The sequence below is a fragment of the Hoplias malabaricus genome, chromosome 7 (assembly GCF_029633855.1).
Source record: "Hoplias malabaricus isolate fHopMal1 chromosome 7, fHopMal1.hap1, whole genome shotgun sequence".
NCBI classification, from domain to species: Eukaryota; Metazoa; Chordata; class Actinopteri; order Characiformes; family Erythrinidae; genus Hoplias; species Hoplias malabaricus.
In genome coordinates, this window is record NC_089806.1 from 11162689 (window position 1) to 11187212 (window position 24524).

Consider the following 24524-nt stretch of genomic DNA (forward strand, 5'->3'; position numbering starts at 1 on the left):
AACACCACGAGGCTCAATTCTACATATAGCTCCCTCTTCACTCCGTAGTGCACTATTTAGTCATATAATAGCGGCCTCTGCAGCCAAAGACTGAACAAACCACCCTACACTAACAAGAGTCCTTGGTCAAGAATCCACAAACCATTCTCGCCTCATAATAAGAGTTAGACGCATTAAATCTCGCAAGTATTGCGCCTGTGCTAATAAAAGTAAGTATATTGATGTAGAAACCATAGTTTAAGATCTTTATGCACCAGTTAGGAACTGAGACGTTTGAAGTTTTGGCCTCGTCTCAATTCTTGCCATAAGCCCTTAACGTCCTCCTTGAAGTGTGCACTTACATGACGATGTCGCAGGTTGCGGAGAGGGGGCGCCAGAGTTGAAGGTGTTGGTCGGCGGGGTGAGAGCGGTATAGAGACACGCTTCGCCTAACGTCCGTTTAGAGTTTTGACCGCCATTTTGCGTTTAGTATGAGAGGATTTCACTACAAAAGCGAAAAGGGAGATGTTTAAAACTGCTGAGACATGATTCACATTAATAAATCACTCACCGTAACCCGTGTGTGGAGGCATTTTTGACCCAGAGCGTCTTGTAAATGTTATAAAACGTAAACCCCTTAGGATCGTCCCCATAACCACACGAATACTGACGAGCAAAAAAACGTTGGCTGTAAATCTGCACACATTTCATGTTTAATACTATATGGTAAATCTTCAAAATTATATACATTTTATAAACCAGGAAGGAACTAAATTGTGGTTTATACAGAAAACTGTGTTTTACACATAATGTTTCCCAAGAATGTATCTTGTCAAGTATTTAGCCATAACACCTGGTAACGGTTGTGTTTAATTAATTTCACTGTTAAAATTCTCCCATCAGTTCCTGTAAAGTCAGCGAAATTTCGGTACCGTGTGATACTTATTTTTCCAATTTTGTAATTTATCGACTTATCTGGCTTATACAGGTTAGTATAGAACAGTAGCATACTGTTTCTATTGAACTATGGCATTTTCAAATACACAACCCCCAGGACCGTATCAATAGAAAGTTTACATTAGTTTCCGTTAAAGCAGCTCGTTACTGTCTGTATTGTTCGTCTTGTCCTGAAGTTCCGAGAGAGGCCCAACACCCGCTGAAGAAAATATCCCCAAACCTCGACTCTCACAAAGTGAACTGACTTCTTCACACACTTTGTGTTTAGTCTTGGTCCAGCTCAACGACCAACATAAAATTTACTGTCAGACACAACTCAATTAAACCTATTGTTATCACAAAAATCTCCTCCATCTACACAACACACTCCGGTTAGGACCAGCTTCTCTGAGCTGATTGATTTCCACAATATACAGTATAAAGGCTGTGTAAAGACGTCTGCAGGCCAGACTAGAAACAGTAATTAGCCAGCTTTTAGTCATTTTAATCGCAGTTTTTCCCTCTCTACATTTTTTAAAAAGAGAAATCATGTAATGCACTATATTCACATTCGTGACTTTGTATTTAAACTCTAGTTGTTGTCTAGTTTTGGGGCCTGGAAGTTGTGGGTTCGATTCCCGCTCCGGGTGACTGTCTGTGAGAAGTGTGGTGTGTTCTCCCTGTGTCTGTGTGGGTTTCCTTCGGGTGACTGTCTGTGAGGAGTGTGGTGTGTTCTCTCTGTGTCTGTGTGGGTTTCCTCCGGGTGCTCCAGTTTCCTCCCACAGTCCAAATTGGCGACTCAAAAGTGTGTGTGTGCGTGTTGCCCTGTGAATGACTGGCGCCCCCTCCAGGGTGTATTCCCGCCTTGCGCCAAATGATTCCAGGTAGGCTCTGGACCCACCGCGACCCTGAACTGGATAAGCGCTTACAGATAATGAATGAATGAATCTATTATAGTTTGTGCACGTTAGTTTAATCCCTAAACGCTGACTGTATTACACAGATTTAGTAATTTACACATTTAATACACGTATGTTTTAAACAAAATAGTGGTGAATAGTTTGTATTTTTCAGCTGTGGAGCAGTTTCTTACCTTTCACTACACATTACACAATTACACGAGCAGGAACGCCCGCTTATGGTCCCTATGAAGTGCACTATACGCGGGTTTGGGACGCGGCCGGTGACTCTCGAGCGGGTGACGCAGCTCCGTGAAGACCTCGTGTCCTCCGTCATGTGTTTCTCCGTCATGTGATTCAGAGACAACAGCGGCCAGTTCCGCCGTTCAGAGTTGCTGTATCATGTCGGACATGTCCCTGTGAATGTGACGCTGTAGGAAGGAGAATAGGGGCAAAATGAGAGGACACAAATTAGCCCTGTTGCGCCATGTCGCGGTGTTTTTGGTGTTTGTTTTCCCGCTGCAGTGCTCGGTGTCCCGGGCCCAGGGCTCTGACTCCAGCCCGTGGTTCCGAGACCTTTGCAGGTGAGATGTTTTTTTTTCCCTTTATACTCATCCGAATTCACCATTCCACCTTAAAAGCGTCCACATTAAACAGGTCCTTGTAGACTGGGTTGTTCATTTCCTACTAAAAACGAATCTGAATTGAGCTTGTTAGAATTTTCCGTTCCACCTTAAATAGTGCAGGGGTGTGTGTTATATTCTGGCGCCACAGGCATCAAACATTTAGCCGAGAGAGCCCCAGGCTGTGCACAGAGCTGTATATAGTCTGCTGTGCACGTAAATAAAAGTGTTTATACGAATTAAAACCCTCTATAAGCCACTAAACTCAATGCTGTTGTTATGTATTCACAACTCTGTAGACCCCTCATTTCTTTTCAAATTTAAGGTAGGCATTAGAAGGAAGTTTACTGAGTAGCTGCCTTTGGGGAAGTTTTAAACTGCATTGATGTGAGGACATAGATTGCATTCAGCCTAAAAATGGCTTGCAAGGTCGACTCTGATTTTAAACTTCCCTTTGACCCATTCTCAAGGTACTGGACCGAGCACACTCACTCCACAGAACACAGGCCCACCACGCCACTGCCCATTGCTAGGGACCTTTTAACCCCCAAACCAACACATGTCAATAGCCCTGCTGAGCGTACGCTACTGTACCTCTGCACCGGAGTGTCCCCTCCTATTAGGAGTGGTGTTGAATTGGCTGAACATCTTTAAAGTGCTGTCTGCATACATTTGGACCTACACTGGGTGTTTGGAATCCGCAGAAGGATAAAACAGCAAAATGAAATGATAAATAGAACATTTCCCAAAGTCGTTCCACAGGCACTAAACGTTCAGAGCACTTTTCCAAACATGTTTTATTACGTGTCTCACCTTTAACCTTCTGTACCTTCATTCCCCAGGCTTTTATATACACTCTTCCTCGTTTGTCATGACTAACATTTCTGCTTTTTTTTTTATTTCCATATGAAGCTATAAATGGGAAGCTATAGACCAGGACAACAAAGTCAAATACACCATGAAGCTGTGCGCTTCCTCTCCCAACACCGACTGTGGACCGGACACTGCCATATGTGCCCGAAATCTCAGCAGCAAAGTCATTCAGTCAGTGGGTAAGAGAGACACCATTGCTTTACCAGCGTTAAAAGGAAACAGTGAATAATGTCACAGAGGATTAATATAATGGGATTTCTTTACAGTGGTGCTGGTAGGGACCCAGGGTCTGAACGTTTACAACACAATATACCCATTTATTTATGGATCGTTTTACACCAAAATTGGGTAATTTACAAAAAATAAGTGTCTTGTGTCTTGTCCTTCAACGTAGATTGAGGCCAAAAGTGTACTTTCACTTTGGCTAAAGGGTTTCAGTTGCAGTTTCGCACGTCCCCACATTTCAGGTCATTGTATGTTTTTGTGTGTTAGTCAAATCAAGTTAAAAATTTCAAGTTGAAGTTACCATTTAAGATTTTAAATGGATCAAATGTTTACAAACACTTTGTTAGTGTTTGGTAGTTTACCCTTTAACCCCTGGAACTTGAATCACATGATTTGAGCGGCCCTGCCCATCTCCTCCTGACAGAACAGCTGTAACTCAATCAAGTTTGTTTGCCTTCTTGATCTTCTGGGCAGGACTTTGCAATGACACCTCCAATACGTTCTGGTGTAGCTTCGGTGTTTCTGAATACTCCTCCGTCTTTCTGAAGCGCTCCAGTCTTTTTCACAGCAAAACAGCCCCACGACAGGATGCTGCCACCCACATCCTTCAAAGTTTGTGTGGTGGTCTTTAGATTAAAAGCCTCGCCATTTCTCCCCCATGCAGAGTGCTGATCATTATGACCAGGGAGTTGATTTTGTTTTTTATTTTGTTCATCTGAGAAAGGATCATTCCCCCACAAGGCCGTGTCTTTGTACTTTATTGCACTTTCGAGGTTATGGTGGATGTTGGCACTTTGGTACCTGACGCCTCCAAATACTTCACCAGTTCCTTTGTTTGTTTTTAATTTTTGGACTCAAAACATGGTCAGCCCTGGGACTTGATTTGCATCTCATTCCCGATTGTTTTTCCCAAAAGTTTGCATACATTTGTTTGTACAGTTGCTTGGGGTAGTTTTTGTTGTTTGGAATTGCTCTTAAAGAAGGAAACAGGCTTGTGAAGGTCCACAAATGTTTCTGATGTCTTGGCTGAGTTGTTTGGATTTTCTCGTTGTAAACAAACTGACAAAATGCACTGTGAATATGGGCAGCTAAGTGCAGCCGTGGGTACAATTGTGAATTCCTGATGTGGCAGTTGCCCAAATCAAGAGCTTCTTAAAGTCATTACGTCAGTTTATGAAAGCCTTCTGAAATTTTCTTGGTGTGACTCCACTGTAGTGAACTAAAGCTGAAATAAGTCTGTGATCATAAGTGTTTGATCACACTTTGACGTGATTAAAGTAGATAAGCCTAATCTACTTACAGCCAAAATAACCATTGTGTAACATGAAACGCGGAGTTTGAAAGTCTTGAACTTGGGTTTATTTAAACATTTTGGCCCCTGCTTTAACTTTCTGCCGAAACAAAAACAAAGGCAGCGGACCTGGACGCGTGGATGTAGTGAATGGATCTAGTTTGTAGTAAAGTATGCTCTCAGGTTCATCATTCATTAGTCACTGGCAGCTCATAATGGCCTTTACATGAAATCAAACACTGAGCTCAAATGAAGAGAAATTCTTGTTTCAGTCTGAAGGTCAGACCCTGAAGAGCAGAGCACAGTCAGGTGATCTCCGTATGAACCAAAACAATTCACACTATCTTAACAATGTCTGAATGGAATAAGTGTGATCGCTCTGCCTTTCGTGTCTTTGGCTGGAACAGATGGTACCAGGCGAGATGTGCTTCAGGAATGTGCCTCTTATCCACACTATCCTCTCAAAGTGAGAGAATTCAGCTACCGTTAGTGCATCTATTTCTGATTGAGATATTCAGTAGAGAATGTGGGGGCAGCAGGTTAGTGTCACTGTCACACAGCTCCAGGGGCCTGGAGGTTGTTGGTTTGAGTCCCACTCAGGGTAACTGTCTGTGAGGAGTGTGATGTGTTCTCCCTGTGTCTGCGTGGGTTTCCTCCGGGTGACTGTCTGTGAGGAGTGTGGTGTGTTCTCCCTGTGTCCGCGTGGGTTTCCTCCTGGTGACTGTCTGTGAGGAGTGTGGTGTGTTCTCTCTGTGTCTGTGTGGGTTTCCTCCGGGTGACTGTCTGTGAGGAGTGTGGTGTGTTCTCCCTGTGTCTGTGTGGGTTTCCTCCGGGTGCTCCGGTTTCCTCCCACAGTCCAGTAACACACCTTGGTGTATTGGTGACTCAAAAGTGTCCGTAGGTGTGAGTGTGTGTGTTGCCCTGTGGCACCCCCTCCAGCCTTGCGCCCGTTGATTCCAGGTAGACTCTGGGCCCACCGTGACCCTGAACTGATTAAGCAAGAATAATAAATAATGTTTCGAACTCATAGAAGCATGAAACCAAATGGGACATTCTAGGGTAGCTGCCCATGAGTCTCATATCCCCATTCCTAATGCCAGGTGTCGACTAGATGGGTGTCAACAATTCAGTGGATTTGTTAACCGCAGTGAATATAATTGATTGGGGCCTTCAGTGAACCGTTTCAAATTCAAACTAATAATTGAAAATATGTGGTATTTATTCTTGCTGGTTAATGTTTACAGCGCCGTATATGGTCCTCATGCACTTCTAAGAGAACAGTCCACACAAAATAAGCGTTCAGTATTGAGTACCAGGATTCAGGAAGTAGTTTCTTATTGACTTTATTAATGCAAAATTAAATATTGTGTGATACAATGATATTAGGTTCAGCGCTGGTTAATAATAATAATAATGAACCATGATAATGAACAAACTCCATTGACTAATATTTTGGGTTAAACCGTAGACTCAGTTTAACATTTTGAAGCCTAAAGTGTATTTTTTTTCTTGTATTTTCCTACAGCTGTAGACTGAGAGTCGTGTATTGTATGTTTTATTATGGTGTTCGTTTTATCACTGCACTAGTTAAACAGTAAGTAGGTCACTGTTATCATGCACCAGGTGACTCCTAAAGTCTACAGTAAAGTTGTCCCTGTTCAACTGCTCTTCTGCCCTCAACTGCCCTGTTCAAAGTGCTCCCTGTTCACTTGTCTATTTGACAAGTGTTGTTTAATGGTGTCTGTTGGAGGCTAATAATGGCATTTTTTAAAAATCAGTTTGTCATAGACACTGTATTTTAGTTGTGTTTGATTATTTGTAATTTGTGGCAGATTGAGGGCATTTGCAGCTGCTTCAGGGAGTTGTTTCAATCAGCCAACAACAATATTAGCCTACGCACAGTTATAATGATCCTGTTACTGAACTTATTTACTTGTGTAAGGTTTAGAGGAAATGACATTGCTCACCGATTTAACGTGTGTCTAACCAGAGAAACACAAGTTCCTTTATGAGGTCTGATTTTTGGTTAAAGTGGATTTGCCAGGTCAGAGCTGGTTTTAAGGCTCTGTTTACTGTACACACAGCGAATGAAACCAACTTCAGAGAGACACATTCTCAGGCTGTTTATTCCCCTGTGTTTTACCCTTTCAGGACATTTGGCTGAAAGGAGAAAATTATGGGTAGTTACAACATCCCCCTGACTGTTTTAAAAATGTTTTTGGGAAACTAGAGTCATACATTAATGCTCTTTGACATTCACAGGAAAAAGTTTTTTGGGCAAAAGTCCAAACTGTGGTTTGTTTTATCAGTGCAGTTCTAAGAAGACCCAGTATCACTAGAATCTTAGCTTTGTAGCTTAGTGTAACTCAGAGTAACTACAGTTACTATTACCTTGTGCAAACATGTGCATTGATACAGTGTCCATTTTGTTGTTTTTCTAGGGGATCTCTCTTTGCAGTCGTCATCCGATGCCGTGCTTGTTTTCAATGGCACTCAAACCTGCCAAGGCCAGAGCAGCAAAGTTCAGAGCAGCATCAGTTTCCAGTGTGGCAAAACAATGGTAAGACCCCAAGCAGCAGACAGACCCCTACTACGGGAACACATACTGTGGTTACACTGAGTAAGATGTGTCGCAGGTGGGAGAACATGGCTCATCGTGTTGAGAAAAAATGAAACTTAAGACTGCTGAAATATTTCCTGTTCCAGAGATCGATGTTCTTGATAGTAAACTGAGCCCCGTCCTGATAGAGACTGTGATCGTTGGCCGTTTACCCCTGTTGCAGGGTTGATTTTTTTTGCTTACTCATTTACTCAACAGGGGTGTGTGTGTGTGTGTGTGTGGCGCGCTCTTTCCTCTGATTACTCATGTGCGTGGCAGTCATAATGTCTTGTTTATTGCAAATTATGCATTGAATCACACATAACCTTAAATGTTTTAAAGCATTTCTAATGTCAACAATACTCTGTTATTTCTATTTTGAGGAAAATTTATTTTTACTGTCAAATATACGAGAGAGTGAGAGAGAGAATCACACCTATATAAGTTGTTGGATAGCACTAATATGTATTGGCCCCTAGGATTTTGGAATCTGTCAATGGGAATTTGGGCATCTAAGTTTACGCCGTGATGATGAATGATAATTCCTGTCTCCTGTTCCTTTCTCTCTCTCTTTCTCTCTCTCTTTCTCTCTCTCTCTCTCTTTCTTTCTCTCTCTCTCTCTTTCTTTCTTTCTCTCTCTTTCTCTTTCTCTCTCTCTCTTTCTTTCTTTCTCTCTCTCTCTCTTTCTCTCTTTCTTTCTCTTTCTCTTTCTTTCTCTCTCTTTCTTTCTCTTTCTCTCGTTCTTTCTTTCTTTCTTTCTTTCTCTTTCTCTCTCTCTCTCTCTCTTTCTCTCTCCCCTCTCTCCCCCCTCCCCCCCCGGTGATTCTTCAGATCAGCCTCATCAAGCCTTGTCTTCATTGATCTTGCTTTGTACACAAGAAGGGTATTGTTATGCAGGAACAAGAAAGGGCCGTCCCCAACTGTATAAGAAATGTTTTTACAAGCTTTGTTTTAACATGGTCTACGTGGTCTGCTTCTCGTCTGCTCTCTGTCCGAGGTGGGGCACGAGGAGGATGTGAGTTGATAGCAGCATTTAGCATTGGAAAATGAGCAGTGCGTGCTGCGCAATTATCAATACTTTAATAACAGCACTTCCGTGAACACAGAGTGGACATACACAGCTCAGGCGTAGAAGTATGTGTTCATCAGGAACAGTGACGTGAGAACTATGAACATGGAGCATCGCTGACAGTCCATTGCTTCGTGCGCCTTGCTGCATAACTTTGAACCAGTCTTTATACTTCCAGTGTTTGTCTGTGGAGATTGCAGAGCTGTATAAAGCTGTAAGGGTGCAGTGTGGCTGAAAAACATGTACTCAGGAGTGCTATTTACTATTTACTTTTGACCTTGTAATGTACTGGTGCCTAATGATATATCTGACTGCATGTAGGTCATTATTGAATAACAGCAGGAAATATTCTGACATGATACTAAGCTTTTTAATACAGCTATATATATTTAAACATGGTTTTATTTGTTTGTTTGTTTTTAAATGTTGTTTGCAAAAGTCAAAGCATCAAAAAGAACTATACTATAAAACTTTGTTCTGTAAATATAATCTGCATTAAAATAATGAATGTCCTATTGCTCTCCTTATAGTTGCATTTTCAGAAATATTAATTCTCCTCCTGGCTGCAGCAGTATGTATATGATCCAAAATTAGTAACAATGGAAATATACATGGCACTGGTTCTTTGTGAGTTCAGAGTCCGGTCGTATTAACAACTGTAGCAGTTACACTCTTACAGCAAGTGTTTAGACCAGATTATAGAAGAGGAAAACTGTCTGAGAATTACAGCCTGCTGTGAGGTTTACAGAGCTGTTGACAGAGAGCTGCAGGAAGTCTTGTGTTCAAGGCAAATAAACCAAATCCTCTTTTCAAATAATGTCACAACCACCTTGTGCTCGCTCTGATCTGTGTGCAGTTTTGTAACACTGCTGTAATGGGCTCTCTTGTCTTTGTTTACACTGAAGGGCACTCCAGAGTTCATCACTGTGTCGCAGTGTGTGCACTACTTTGAGTGGAAAACCTATGCAGCCTGCAAAAGAGATATATTCAAACCACAAAAAGAGGTAAGTGCAGTGTGTGTGTGAGTGTGAGTGAGTAACTGTTTGGAATAAATGACTGAGCTCTTCAGGGGACAGAAGTGTTTATGATACTGAGTTTAACATTCATAAGAAACACTGTAAATCATTGAGTTGTTCCACCAATTTTTCAGACCTCTCCATTATCGAGATATAAACACTGTCAGTGTCCAAAAAGTTCAATATGAGATGATTCAAAGTGGTGGTAATAGGTAATGGGGCTATTCCACAAGCAGGATTTATGAGTTAAATGGATAATGTAAGCTCAGATTTGAGGACAGTGCTGTAGGAATGTCCCTCAGCTCTATAGGACACATCATCTTCTGCTCAATGATTAATTTATATCGACAAATTGAGAAATCCTGCCTTTTGGATTAGACCAAGGGTTTATTTTTTAATATAAAAATACCATTTTTGAAAGCTAAAGATGCAAATAAAAATCATGCGTCACCTAGAGATTGTTTTGTCTTGTAACACCTGGATTCAAATTCTCTGCCAGGAAACGATCTTAGATCTGTTGTAAACCAATGTCTTGGGCAGAGATCATTTTATGGAATAATAATGTTCTGTGAGGTGACTCTTGGTGTCAAATTATTTGGATGTATTTCTCCTATCACCAGCGCTCTGTCAACTACAACCAGCAGTTATTCACCTCCGTGAAGCTGGCCCCTCATATGATGAGAAACGGAATAAAAACGTGTCTTGTTTGTGCCGCAAAAATCATCGTTTGTGCTGGTACCGTTTTTGAAGAATTAGACATTATATCTTATTACCTGTTGCGTAACGCAGCCCCTCATTAGTGGCCAAATCGCGCCAAAGTGGTCTCACTTTGAAGTGGTTGCACAAAATGAGACCACTTTGAAGCGATTTGGACGTTGATGAGGGGCTGAGTGATGTAACTCGTTGAAACTTTATAGCTAAATAACTCAAGAATGAAAATGGCACGAACGTTACTTTTAACGGCACAAACGAGGCACGAACGAGGCACTAACGAATGAGACCACTTTGGAGCGATTTGGACGTTGATGAGGGGCTGAGTGACGTCACTCGTTGGAACTGTACGGCTGACTAACTCAAGAAGGAAAATGGTTCTAGCGTTTCTTTTAACGGCACAAACGAGGCACGAACGAATGAGACCACTTTGGTGCGATTTGGCTACTAATGAGGGGCTGCGTTACGTAACAGGTAGTAAGATATAATGTCTAATTCTTCAAAAACGGTACCAGCACAAACGATGATTTTTGCGGCACAAACGCAGCACTAATGAAAAACACGTTTTTATTCCGTTTCTCATCATATGAGGGGCCAGCTTCACGGAGGTGCAGTTATTCTCTTTGTATTTCACACCAAACCAAATGACTCAATGACTTGGTTTACTTCACCAATGTTTTAATATCTTCTGTTTTCTCTTGTTCAGGTGCCGTGCTACGTCTTTGATTCTAATGGGAAAAAACACGACCTCAACCCTCTCATCAAAGTCACTGACGGATACCTGGTGGACGACTCTGACGATGATGTAGACTTCTACATTAATGTCTGCAGAAATTTGAGTGAGTTACTTATACTTATTCGCTTATAGTTTTGAATCACATCATCTGTCCGTTTGTTGTTTTCCAAAATTAACGTATTGTAGGGGGGTATATGGGTTTAAATAAATAAACAAATAAATAGTAAAAAATGGTTTAAAAATGTCTTAATATCTTACCTTATTGTTACATGAAAATCTGCAAAACCTTGACTGAATATGACTGGGGCATTCTGTGCAGAAGTCGATATTTAATGTGGCTGCAATAAATGTGGAATGCATAGAGGCAAGGGTAAAATTAATTTTGAAAGCTGGTTAGTTCTCTGGCTTATAGAAAGCAGCCTTTGTGAATGTTCTACTCACTGTTTTCTCAGTGTCTGTGTTCTGCTGTTTCCAGATCGAGCACAGAGCAACTGCGTTAGAGACTCTGCAGCCTGTCTCACTAATGGCAGCAAGTCCTTCAGCATGGGTAAACCAGACAAAGCACTGGAGCTCATCTCTAAAGACAGGTAAGTTAAAAACCCACAGAACAGCACGGCTCACGCTCAGACAACCTTAAAGTCTGCTCCTGACAGTATAATAATGGACTTATTATAGACCAGGGGTGTCCAACTCCAGTCCTGGAGGGCCGGTATCCAGCAAATTTTGGTTATACCTCTGCTCACACACACCTGAGTCAACTCATCTGTTAATTGCCAGGTTTAAGGGGTGTGTACTAGCAGCGCAATCACCAAACTTTGCTGAAAAAAACGGCCCTCTAGGACTTTAGTTCGGCATCCCTGTTATAGACCATAGATATTCATTGCATGTCGCACCATATGAAATGCAGCCTGCAGTGTTGTTGGTGTTGGTGTGTGCTGCATGCCAGAATCCACAGTAAAGATTCTTTATTTATAAGTTTATGGGCTCTGCATTTTAAGTCGGATTTCTGCATTTAAACTGATGTTTAAAAAGCCAGAATGCAGCATTTTTCAAAACCCTGACAACGACACATACCAGAGGAGTCAATATAATGCTGTACACAGACTGCTGACTGTCTGGAGTTGATCCGTAGCTGGGGGTTTGCCGGATTCACTAAGGCTGTACTTTCACTTTCAGGGTTCGTTAATGATGCTGAAGCAGCTAAAAATAATCTCCCAGTCGAACACAAGTAGAGAATTCGGCGCATGTTCCAATTGTTTGCAAGGGTCCTCCAATTTCCGGAGCATTAGGAGTTCTTATGTGGGCACCACATAGCATTTTAGTCTACACTTAAGACTCAGTCCTGCCTCTCAGCAGTTGGTGGTCTGCTGAATTAATGAAATGCCCCTGGAGCGAAATGACGAGAGCAGAGCTGCGGGGCTCTCGGAGGTGTGTTCCACTCGGTGCTTCCCAACCTTTTCTCCTGTGTTTGTTTTTGGGAAAGCTTTAAAAACAGAGATCAGTTCTTCCTCTGCCCTTCAACTGGAAACAACATAAAACAGCAACACAACGTGGCATGAGTTTCTTTAAGATGGCGTTAATGTTTAGTGCTGTGCAATAAATTTAACATCATCCATCCAACAGTCGTTGTGTATCTGAAGTAATGACAGCACCCATATGTACAGTAAAGGTGTTATTTTTCAAAGAAATACCTTATATTTGTGTTTTTGAACATGTTTTATTAATTTAGGGTAAATCCATGATGTTAAGGCTTACATGTGCTACCAGCCAGGGTCCCTTTTAACACATTGTTTAATATAATGACAGGCTGAGGCTGAGATATGAAGGAGAAGATGAAATAGAGCTGTGTGGTGGCCACAAGCCTGCGGTCACCATCACCTTCATTTGTCCGTCCCGCAGACAGCAGGTAAGAGAACTCTCTCTCTCTCTCTCTCTCTCTCTCTCTCTCTCTCTCTCTCTCTCTCTCTCTCTCTCTCTCATGTGTTTAATGATCATGCTGCTCATATCTTTAATTCTGTTTTCAGAAAATATTTTGCAGCCTGAAGTCCAAACGTGCAGTTTACACAGTGAATCAATATAGTGTCATCACAAAATGAATGGATTCTAGTGTGTGCTTCCCATAGTTGGTTCTCGTGTGACCGAAATAGAACTGCGTTATGAATCGGTATAAACTACAAACAGGTGGATTTAGACAACCGATTACTTTAATATTTTGATACTGACCAAACAGATTTAGGATGTAAATCAAGAGAGACGGGAGCAAATTCATGCCATATTTAAATTCAGCTGTATAACTATACAGCCCCCTCCAGGGTGTGTTCCCACCTTGCGCCCAATGATACCAGGTAGGCTCTGGACCCACCGCGTGCTTACATATAGTGAATATAATTTTGGCTCACAGATATTACTGGAACCCTCCTGGTGTGAGATTAGGGTTAAAACAAGACCCAAAAAATTGGAAAAACTGATGATTGGAGCTGGACTTGTTCCTGATTCCTCAATTCCTCATAGCTTCTTGTCCATCACAGATGAATTGCGTTTATCCTCACCCTGTGTAAATCTTTCTCTTCCCTCCCGTGATGACAGCATTCACGTGATGGAACTTTGATTATATTTAGAGCAAACCATCATTATTGTTTTTCCAGGCGAGTGACCCCAAGCTGACGGCCAAGACGAACTGTCGCTATGAGATTGAGTGGGTGACAGAGTACGCTTGTCACAGAGAATACCTGGAGAGCCCTAACTGTAGACTGACCAACAAACAGCACGACATCTCCATCGACCTCACACACCTCATCCACGGCTGTAAGGCGCACTCATGGATTTTGGGGAAGGGGCGGGGGGAGTCTGTGTAGTCATAGGGTAAGAATATACTGTGGCTCAAACTGAGGGCTTGGATTTCAGGTTTACACCGCTTTGTAAAGCGAGGGTTTTCACACTAGGAATTCTCAGAGTAAAGCAATCCTCAAAAATATAAATAATGAAACACTCAGCATAAACTATCCCTGCCTTTATATCTTTAGGGAAATATTAACAGCTGAATAACACTTGACAAAGTTTAAAGTTGATGTTGTTAGCACATCTGTGTCACATTTAAAGCTTTGTAATGCTGGTAAAGGCTTTAAATACATCCTCAAGAGCAAGGTGGCATCATGTTTTTCCTGCATTCTTGTTTTTTTACCTATATCTTTTTTTACCCTTAATTTAATCAGCTGACATAGACATGTTTGGTGTCCAGTGTTTATTCAGAGCTTCGCAAAAGTGTGTGTTGTCCCTGCTCTACCCCACTGACTCACCACTAGGCGCTTGTTAACAAATAAATTATAGTTGCATCAGGTTTTCTGGATGAAACAAAGCACAAAAATATGATTATTGTGGAATCTCCAGGTCTGAGAATACAAACCCCTGCACTGTAGTGTCAAATAACATGCCGTAATCTTCCATAGCTAGATATTTTAGCCTCCAGTGTGCACAAGAAAACTCAAGACACTAAATATATTATGTCCTGGCTGATCTACCTTGTGATGAGGATGATATTCTGGTGCTGAGTGAAAAGTGCTTTAGATCTGCTCTCTTGACATTTTCAACTGATCTTTCCCCCCCCCCCGATCTGTCCCGATGTCTTGTGCAGCTGGAGATCTTCCCTACACGGCCGAGGCAAAAATCGGGAAGGACTCCTACACGTTTTATTTGAACGTGTGTGGAGAAACCAAAGGTGGTGAATGTCATGATGACCAGGGTTTTGTGTCCTCTTGTCAAGAGAAGGACACTGGAAAAGTGAGGGCGGTAGCTGGGAGAATGAAGAATCAGACTCTAAGGTTCGACAGCGGACTCATTTTTCAATTCTGTTCTGTACAGATGTGATCAAGAAAGATCCTTTAATGAAGATAAAGCATAAAGTGGCAGGAAAAAGAGTAAATTAAATGAAATAATCTGCAGTTTTTAAAGTGTGGCGATAAGGAAATAATGGGAAGAAGAATGGCCTTTTTTAATTTATATAATCACAATTTATATTCACAATTACTGACTTTTCTGTATCAAAATATTGTAAAAGAATAGATGTGGTGTTTTCACAGGCTGCTCTTTTGTCACAATGTTTCAGGAAGCTCTACATTTGATTTAGAAGTACAATGAAAATAGAAATTATTAGGTTTGAAACATCTGCTTTGTAAAATTAAGGCTAAAATAATGCAGAAAATATAGCACTTAAAGACATGGAATGCTTCTGGGGCAGTAAACATTTCTGTAACATTGGGAGGTCTTTATTTTGGTCGTTTCCCAGGTACTCTGATGGAGATCTGACTCTCATTTATCCTGGAGGAAGCAAATGCAGCTCTGGGTTCCAGCGCATGACCATCATCAACTTTGAGTGTAATTCTACTGCAGGTTAGTGACAGTCACTCACTCCCTCACTCATTCGGTGTCTCGCATATATAAACACACACACACAGGCTCAGTCACTCATTCACTCAGAGTTAGTCATGCTGTCGTTTAGTTTTGTGCTACTGATACGCAGAGGCCTCTGCCCTGAATTTATTTTATTTATTGTTACACTTATATAGGGCCATTCTACACACACAGTGAGGCTTTACATTCAGCACTGCACAGAACGCCATTCAATTCAATACCAAAGAGACACACACACGGGCAAGAAGCAGCAGACAAACACACACAGCGTACTCTCCTCCAGGAACGACTGTCCACCTGGAGGACTGCATCCTGTACTAGGGTGGTTCACCCAGGATAGAGAACCAATCCATACCTGGGCATACACACACTCATTCACACACACCACAACTGGAACATTCATGCTATTTAACCCTTAGAAGTTTATAATGTTACTCTTATTTCAGTTAAATTGCTTGTAATTTATGTCCAGTTTACATCCACACGATTAACTCAGTTTTGAAGTTTTTCAGGTTTCTACACAACAATTACTTTTACTCTTTAGCAGATACTAATCACAAAGTTTACTTACAAAGGAGTTTTTTTTCTGCTTATTAAAGCCAGGTCAGAGTGGGGAAATATCTAGTCACGCTACACAGGGAGATGCTGCAGGTTTTCTTTTGTATTAGAATCTTTAGATGTGTTCCATTTTTTTATTAGTAATTAGTCAACCATGAATTAGAATTGACTGGAATTGATATTTTTCTTGGGCGGCATGGTGGGGCAGCAGGGACCTGGAGGTTGTGAGTTCGATTCCCGCTCCGGGTGACTGTCTGTGAGGAGTTGGTGTGTTCTCCCTGTGTCCACGTGGGTTTCCTCCGGGTGCTCCGGTTTCCTCCCACAGTCCAAAAACACATGTTGCAGGTGGATTGGCGACTCAAAAAAAAGTGTCCGTAGGTGTGAGTGTGTGAGTGAATGTGTGTGTGTCTGTGTTGCCCTGTGAAGGACTGGCGCCCCCTCCAGGGTGTATTCCCGCCTTGCGCCCAATGATTCCAGGTAGGCTCTGGACCCACTGCGACCCTGAATTGGATAAGCGATTACAGATAATGAATGATATTTTTCTTTCCAGGGAACGGCCACCCTGTGTTTGCAGGAGAGACAGACTGCACTTATTACTTTAACTGGCAGACTGCTTATGCCTGTGAGAAGGAAAACAAAACCTTGTGCAGAGTCACAAAAGGGAAGAAGCATTACAACCTGTCTCCTCTTACTCGATATGCAGGTAAGAGACGATTTATTATGGCCCTATTGCAGTTGTAGCTTATAAAAATAAAAACCAATCCCATTAAAAATATATGGAGGTGTGTGTGTTTATACAAAGTTGAGAATTTATCATACATTTTTCAGAAGCTGATTCTCCCAATCCAGCTCAGAACTGGGAGGCAGTGGTTGCTAATGTACCAGACACTGACCTAAAGCATGTTTACATCAATGTGTGTCACAACATCCTCAAGCAGGACGTGACGAGCTCTTGTCCTGAAGATGCAGCAATCTGTGCTGTGGGTAAGTTCACTAATACTTTCTCTTGTGAAAAGAAATAGTGACTGCTCTGCTGAAGTTCTGCCTGTGTCAGTCTTTTATTAACAAATGTTCTTGTTCCATAGGAAAAGAAGAGCCGATCAGTCTGGGAAAATACCTCTCCTCGCCCGAAATGGACCTTCAGGGGAGGGACTTGAGGCTCATCTACACAGATGGAGGCCCATGCAGGACAGACACAAAAATTAAGACCATCATTACTTTGAAGTGTAAACCGGGGGATCGTGAGAGTCCCCCAGTTATGAGGAGTGTGTCCGGAGATGGCTGTGTTTATGAGTTCGAGTGGCAGACGGCTGCAGCCTGCGTCCTTTCGACAGCCAGCGGAGATAACTGTAAAGTGGAAGACACTAATGCAGGTAGAGATAACGTCGCTGAGAATTGACTTGCCCAAATAGATTTGCTTTAGAATCTAAAAGTTAATAGATTTGTAGATTCAGATAGTGCCTAGAGTGCTCAGACAAGAAAGCTTGGGTTATACAGGTATACAAACGCTACGCAAACACAGTCATAAAACTACTCATTGTTCAAATAGATAACACCGCTTCCTTTTATGCAGAAAACAACGGTATGAATCCTGACTGGGCACGCACACCACTCTATGACATCTGGCCAGCCTCTATATCAACCATGCAAAGGCAAACTGTCAGCAAGTTTTCATCAGTTTACCTGTCATTGCAGACCAGCAGTTTGATCACTCTTGCAGATCTGGTTCCCTAGTGTAATCATATGATTCATCTACATTCTAATAGAACAAATACAGACTTGGAATAACAGTAGATCCTGTTCACAGATACTCTGATTGGTCCTTGCCCCCTCCAGGGGGTGTTCCCACCTTGCGCCCAGTGCTTCTGTGTAGGCTCAGGACCCACTGTGACCCTGAACTGGATAAGCCCTTACAGACAATGACTGAATGAGTGAATGAGTGATTGGTCCTTTATTGCCCCCTTGTGTGTTGAGGGCCAGATGTTCATAGAGGTGCTGATTATCAGCCCAGCCAGACGAGGGCAGAGAAATACATGTCTATTTACTTTATTGAAAAAGGCCTTATTGCACAAATGGAAGTGAATTTAAAAAGATTTGATTCCTATTAATTTTGCAGCATTTTTTTTATCCATTTGAAATTTGTACATAATGTGAAGGACCTTCTTCCAGGTTTTTCGTTCGACTTGACCCCACTAAGGAAGGCGAATGGAAGCTACTATAACGTGTCCGATGGCCAATACGACTACTTTATTAATGTGTGTGGGGGTGTTCAGACTGGGAATTGCCCTTCAACAGCAGGAGCCTGTCAGGCTGAAAAGAGGCAAGCAGGTTCTTCACTTGAACAGAAACATATTTAGGTAATCAGGATGATTTTCTGAGCTTCTCTCTTCTTCCTCCGCAGCAAAAAGAATTACTGGAACCTGGGCGAGTTTAACTCAAAACTCTCATACTACGATGGTATGATCCAGTTGGACTATACGAATGGGTCTGCATACAACAACAAACAGCACACACAGCGAGCCACACACATCTCCTTCCTGTGTGACAGAGAGGCTGGGCCAGGAGAACCTGAGTTTCAGGTATTGCTCCAATCACATGCACAGGAGAGAGAGGCTTATGTTTCACTCACTAACAGAATAAATGCTGTTCAGACAAACGGGTTGAATTTGTTTTAAGTGGCCCATTGTTTATTGGTTTGTTTTTATTGAAAGCACTTTGGTAATTGGTCTGTAGAGACATGGAGGGGTTTATACATAATGCAGTAGACGTTATACTTACTGCTCTGTTCGTTAAAACACTGATCTTTCTTTATTTTGAATAAAAGTTAATCCTGGTTGGGATGTGTTGTAGGCTGAGGATGACTTCACCTACAACTTCAAGTGGTACACCTCTTACGCCTGTCCAGAAAAAGCACAGGAGTGTGTGGTGACGGACCCTGTCACTTTGCAGCAGTATGACTTGTCTAGGTGAGCTCTGCTTTTCCCGGCGCATGTTAAAATGATCCTAAGGTCTGAAAAGGAGACCTGTGTTTGGGAAGTTAACAGAAAGATTACAAGGAAGAAGTTCTTACAGTGTATTGCTTGCATGAACTTCATTTCTGTTTTTCACTTCACTTCCTGGTGCTAAATAGAGCTTTTAAAAAAGTTCCTTAAAGAGCTGTAAACACCAACATCTTTATTGTAGAAAATAAACATAACAATGTATTAAAGAACACGGTAGTATTTTAAACTTTAAATTATGGCCTAAAAATAATTTTTGACTCCACTGACCTGTAAAAGGGAGAATCGAGCCTCTGTCATTGCTATTCTAGGCTCAGCACTGTAGAAACTGCACTATGTAACTTTTGGAGGAGGGTAGGAGACCACCCCAACCTTCCCCTCCCCCCTGAAAAGTGAGATACACTCTGCAACTCAATACTAAACTTTACCTAGTGTTGCTTTAAAGACGAATTTTCTTATTCAGATAGTACTTTGACTGTTATATAACCCGTGTTTCTTTAGCTTTCCTCTGGAGCTATGAGACCAATGTTGTAACAAGTAATTGGAAGCGAATACACTAAAAGCTAATGGTGTGCATACATTTATCAATCAAAACAGGTATTGCGGTACTAGTCAAATGTCCTATTATATTCTGATTTATTTGTTCTTTACTCCTTCCTGAATCTTGGACCTTTCAGTATGAAGCTGTATTCAGTTTGGCTTTTTGTCATGAATAACTTTACTGTTCCTTTCTTCCTTCCTGCAGCTTGACAAGGACAAATGGACCCAGTAACTGGCAGGCCATGGATTTGTCTGACCCCAGAAAACGCAGGAAGTACTACATCAACGTGTGCCTGCCGCTTAGACCCGTGTCTGGCTGTGACCGACTTGCCTCCGTCTGTGAGAAGACATACGAAACTCAGGTCAGCAGAACAGAGCTGTGCAAACATCAGAGATCGCTCTTTGTTTATTTCCATCCAAAAAGTGCATTTCTCATGTTTCTCATGAGATTAAATGAAATATGAAGTATACATTACTGGAATAAATCAAGGGGTTCCTAATCCAGAATTAGAAGATGATTAGAAGACAGAGGGAAAATAGGACTCTAAATAATCATGAGACCCTGTGGGTCACTAGCAATTTACCAATAAACAGAACTAAAACTTTCATCATTGTGAAAGAGGAAACTGAAAACACGTCTCTTTTAAAGGAACACTATGTAATATTGTACCATAACCACTTTCAGAATCACTGGGATGCTTCACTGCTCTGTAATGGGGAGAATAGAACTTCTGTTGTTGCTACTCTGGGCTCAAATATGAAATGTTTGTACCTTTTCAATGAGTATTTACATTGATTTACAATGTCTTTAGATTCAATCAAAGGCAGAGGAAAATGGTGTATTAATGAAACAAGGAAAGAACCAATTGTTTTCTTAAGACATCACTAAATTACAACCAACATCAAAACCAAAAAATATAGCCGCAAGCGGCAATTAACGGGGTTCTCGCTTAACAGGCCTGTTTGGAAGCAATAGGCCTACATCGCTGACATGCTACCTTTAAAAGCATTTCTATAAGTAGAATCTGAAATTTGAACCCATTTGAGCAAAGTATGAAGGAGTTAGAGATGTTCAAGTAAAACCTGTGATAAGCTGAAGAGGTTCATTTGCATATGGCGGCCATCTTGAATCAGAATGTCAACATTCGTTCTATAATTACCTAGGGTCAGACTCGTGAACGTTTTGGCACCAAGCTCAAGGGAATTGGTCAAAAATTCAAAGACTTATTGACAAAAGTATATTTTGCAAATTATGCAAATTAGCTCAAAATCTAAGTGGGCTGAGCTAAATGATCCAATAGCAAATTAGTTTGTCTAAAGTCAAGGAATAAGGGAAAAAAAAGATTTCATCTATAGGCCTTACGGTGTAGGAGATATAGACCGCAATGCTTTTCCCTTTGCTATAGCGCCACCATCTGGCCAAAGAGTGTCATTTTCCTTGGCTGAGTCATTTCACACCTGCTGGATGTTGCTGCCAAGGGAGGTGTTTCTGGGCCTTATGGTCTTTGCTCCACATTGCATTTTGCATAATGTCTCAGAGCCACTGTAGTTCAACAGCACAATGTATAGTTTTAGACTGCCATCTGCTGGTGAGAAATAACTACTTTCACATATATTTAGCTCTGCCATGAATGCACATATTTGCCCTGTGAAGGTCTTGCGTCCCCTCCAGGGTGTATTCCCGCCTTGCGCCCGATGATTCCAGGTAGGCTCTGGACCCCCCGCGACCCTAAGTTGGATAAGCGGTTACAGATAATGGATGGATGGATGGATGAATGCACATATAGAAACATTTGAGCGTGTACTCCTATGTGGATATTTACCTAACATGGACATATGTGGTATTAGCTGAATCCTAAGGATCCGAACTTTAATACTGATCAAAAAATTGTTGCCTTGCGCCCAATGATTCCAGGTAGGCTCTGGACCCACCGCGACTCTGAACTGGATAAGCGGTTACAGATAATGAATGAATGAAAAAATTGTTGCACTTTTATTACTATGTAGCTTACAGGCCCCTCACAATAAGAGAGATCTAGCATGTATTCCACAAGTCAAATATTTGCAATATGTGTACACTAATATACACCTATAACTCAAAAACACTTTCCCCAAAAATTTTAAAACTTCACATGCTTGATCAGACTGAGGAGCAGATGTCATAATTAAGTTGGCGTGCCACTGCATTCCTAGATGGCGCTATAACATAAAAAAGCCAATTAAATCAGTTTTTGTCCAATTGTAGCGCCCCCTTTTGGTAAATTTTGATCATATTGTACATACTTCTTCAGGGTAGGACCATACATACGTCTGTCGTGGTTGGTCTTGATTAGACTTAATTTGTTTGAGTTATAGCTAAAAGAATGTTTAAAGCTCCACACGCTTCAATTAATTGTTTTATTACAACAAAAGTTTGTCCAAATGTTGAACTTTTTTTGATAATTATTTACCTACAGACTCTGCAGATTCCAACAAGGTCAACTGTTTGTGAATATCGCAAAATTCCACGGACTAGTTCGAAAAGCTTCAATTTTGAACATTTGGAAGCTGAGAAAAAGCAAAGCATTTTTTGACAACACTTGCAATTACAAAGTTGTTAGGCCCTCTGCAGAGTATAAAAAGAAGCAAACTGTGTGTCAATATGCTTAATTTTCACAGAGATATATAATATTTTCTTGATATAGCGCCCCCTAGTGGCTAACGTTATGACAATTTTTCTGCTCTTAGGGAGGCCTCCCAGGGACATACCAGTCAAATCCCATGATGATTGGACCTTGTTAAGGTTGTCAAACAGCTGATGACAGCTGATTGGTCGATGACAATCACAATTTTGCTCGAATCGAGTTGTCCTTAATTTTCCCTCTACAGCCTTGCCCATAGAAGCAGCATGCCAAGCGGCGGTCCGATCCGCCTTACGGATGCTGAGATATAAACTTGAAGCATTTACAGCGCCCCCTATATGAATATTGGCTTCTCCTTTGACAAGCTACCTCAGAATCATGTCTGAAAGTAGAATATGAAATGTAAACACATTTGAGTAAACCATGAGTTTGTTATAGATTTTTAAGTAAAACATAAAATAAGCCGAAGAGGTTCATTTGCATATGGCGGCCATCTTGAATCGAAATTTCAACGTTTTTTTGATAATTATTAAACTACAGGCTCCTGCGAACATTTTGACACCAAGCTCAAGAAAATTGGACAAAAATCCACGGAGGAGTACACAAAAGTAGGTTTTGCAAATTATGCAAAATAGCAAAAAATCTAAGTAGGCGGAGCTTAGTGGTTGTATGTACCTTTTTGATTCGGCAGGACCCAAGGAATCAGGGAAAAAAAAGATTTCGTCTCTACGCCACACGGGGTGGAAAATCTTTTAATGAAAGCGTTTTCCTTCGCTGTAGCGCCCCCTTGAGGCCAATTGGGCTGATATTTTGCGCCTGAGTAGCGAGACCGACTACTACCTATTGACCAAGTCTCAAGTGTCTAGGCCTTACGGTTTGGGCTGTGCGATTCGTTTTATGGCAGAAAAAGAAAAAGAATAATAATAATAATAATAACAAATTAAAATCAGAACAAACACAATAGGGTTTCAAGCACTTCGTGCTCGAACCCCTAAAAATGTCTTTCTACCTTTCCTGGCACTGTAGCTGATTGTGTGATATATGTGATGCACCTGCAGGGGGTGCCAACAGAGAAGGTGTCTGTCAGTAACATGGGCATAGCTCTGAAGGGGCCTGTGATCCTGGAGGAAAATCAGCTGATGTTGGAGTACACCAATGGCTCAGTGTGTGACGCAGGTGGAGTGATGACCACATACACCACCCGCATCCACCTCATTTGCTCCAGAGGACACGTGGTGAGGACCACTTTAACAACACAATTTGTATAACAGACTAAATCTGTTTTTAAACTAACATCCTTATTATCTCTCTTTTGGCCCTCAGTCTTCAGGTCCACGGTTCTTAACCAATCAGAACTGCACAGTTAACTTTGTGTGGAACACAAAAGCAGCCTGCGCCATCTCCACTGCTGCCACCAACCAGGTGAGTCCAGGCATCCTACAAGCTCTGAGCCAGCAGGCGTTGACTCAGTTTGTGGATATTGTAAATTAAGGTAAACTGAAAAGATAAAAAGAATCAAAACCAAAACGAGCAATAACAGTAGAAGCACAAAGAACATATCATATTGGACACGGGATAGAGCGGAGAGTTCACAGTAGTAGAGGAATTTACAGGCTGAACTATATGGGGAATATATCTACCCAGATTTCAGGCCATTATTCAAATGGAGAAATAAAAGGAAAAGCCCAAGATTGCAAACAAAAAACACTTTTTATAAAACTCAAATGTTTCCAAATTGCTTTCCAGTCTGTTTGCTCAGTGGAAGCAAGTCTAACATATGTATGAAACACTGGGGTCAGTAAAAGAACAAGAAAAAAAAAAAAAACAAAGTGTCTCAGTCAGACATGCTAGGCTTCTTAACTCTCTCAACTCATGGCAGAAAAACAGCAGAGTCCTCCGAAGGTTAAAAATAATGAAAAAAGCTTGCTTTGTTCCTCATCCCTATGTGAATAATATTGACTTTTATTTTTGCTGTGACAGATTATTTAGGTAGGAACCCACTCTACATTTGGGAGCCTGCTAACTACATGAAAGTAAACAGACCAAAAGTGCTACAAACATCTCAAATTACAAATGAGTTCCTGTGGTAAATCAAACAGCGTATAAAAACTTACCAAAAATAATACTCTCTCTTCAAACAAACCGTTCCACATTAAAAGACGTAGAGCTTCTGGATGTAAACAAACCAGAGAGAACTGCACTTTCCCAGAATCATAGACATCCCCTTTATATAGAGTTAAATTTCTCCTAGAAAATGTTTGGCCTGTTTAAAGATTTAATTCAATTTTATTTATTAACTCGTTGATAGGTCTTCAGATTGCTCTTTTGGATTATTGAAATAAATTATTACTGGGTTAATTTTTAGTCTTGAAACATATTCAGAGATCAGATGTTCTGCTGTAGGTCTCGTAATGCATGCCAGAAATAATCTATTCTTTCTGC

At 41.3% G+C, this 24524-nt stretch overlaps 1 protein-coding gene across 2 annotated transcripts in view; it reads left to right on the forward strand.

Moving 5' to 3' along the window:
* The first annotated feature begins 2190 nt into the window (after positions 1–2190).
* Positions 2191–24524, forward strand: part of igf2r (insulin-like growth factor 2 receptor) — a 43065-nt gene continuing 20731 nt past the window's right edge. For both annotated transcript variants that reach the window (XM_066676560.1, XM_066676561.1), the window contains exons 1-19: positions 2191–2398; positions 3350–3489; positions 7268–7386; positions 9400–9498; positions 10928–11060; positions 11433–11544; positions 12764–12863; positions 13603–13762; positions 14589–14775; positions 15240–15343; positions 16473–16625; positions 16751–16906; positions 17008–17295; positions 18092–18242; positions 18324–18501; positions 18773–18888; positions 19667–19823; positions 23141–23317; positions 23406–23504. In XM_066676560.1, the coding sequence (XP_066532657.1) occupies positions 2271–2398; positions 3350–3489; positions 7268–7386; positions 9400–9498; positions 10928–11060; positions 11433–11544; positions 12764–12863; positions 13603–13762; positions 14589–14775; positions 15240–15343; positions 16473–16625; positions 16751–16906; positions 17008–17295; positions 18092–18242; positions 18324–18501; positions 18773–18888; positions 19667–19823; positions 23141–23317; positions 23406–23504 (2757 nt within the window). In that variant the 5' untranslated portion in view covers positions 2191–2270. The remainder of the gene's footprint in view (positions 2399–3349; positions 3490–7267; positions 7387–9399; positions 9499–10927; positions 11061–11432; positions 11545–12763; positions 12864–13602; positions 13763–14588; positions 14776–15239; positions 15344–16472; positions 16626–16750; positions 16907–17007; positions 17296–18091; positions 18243–18323; positions 18502–18772; positions 18889–19666; positions 19824–23140; positions 23318–23405; positions 23505–24524) is intronic.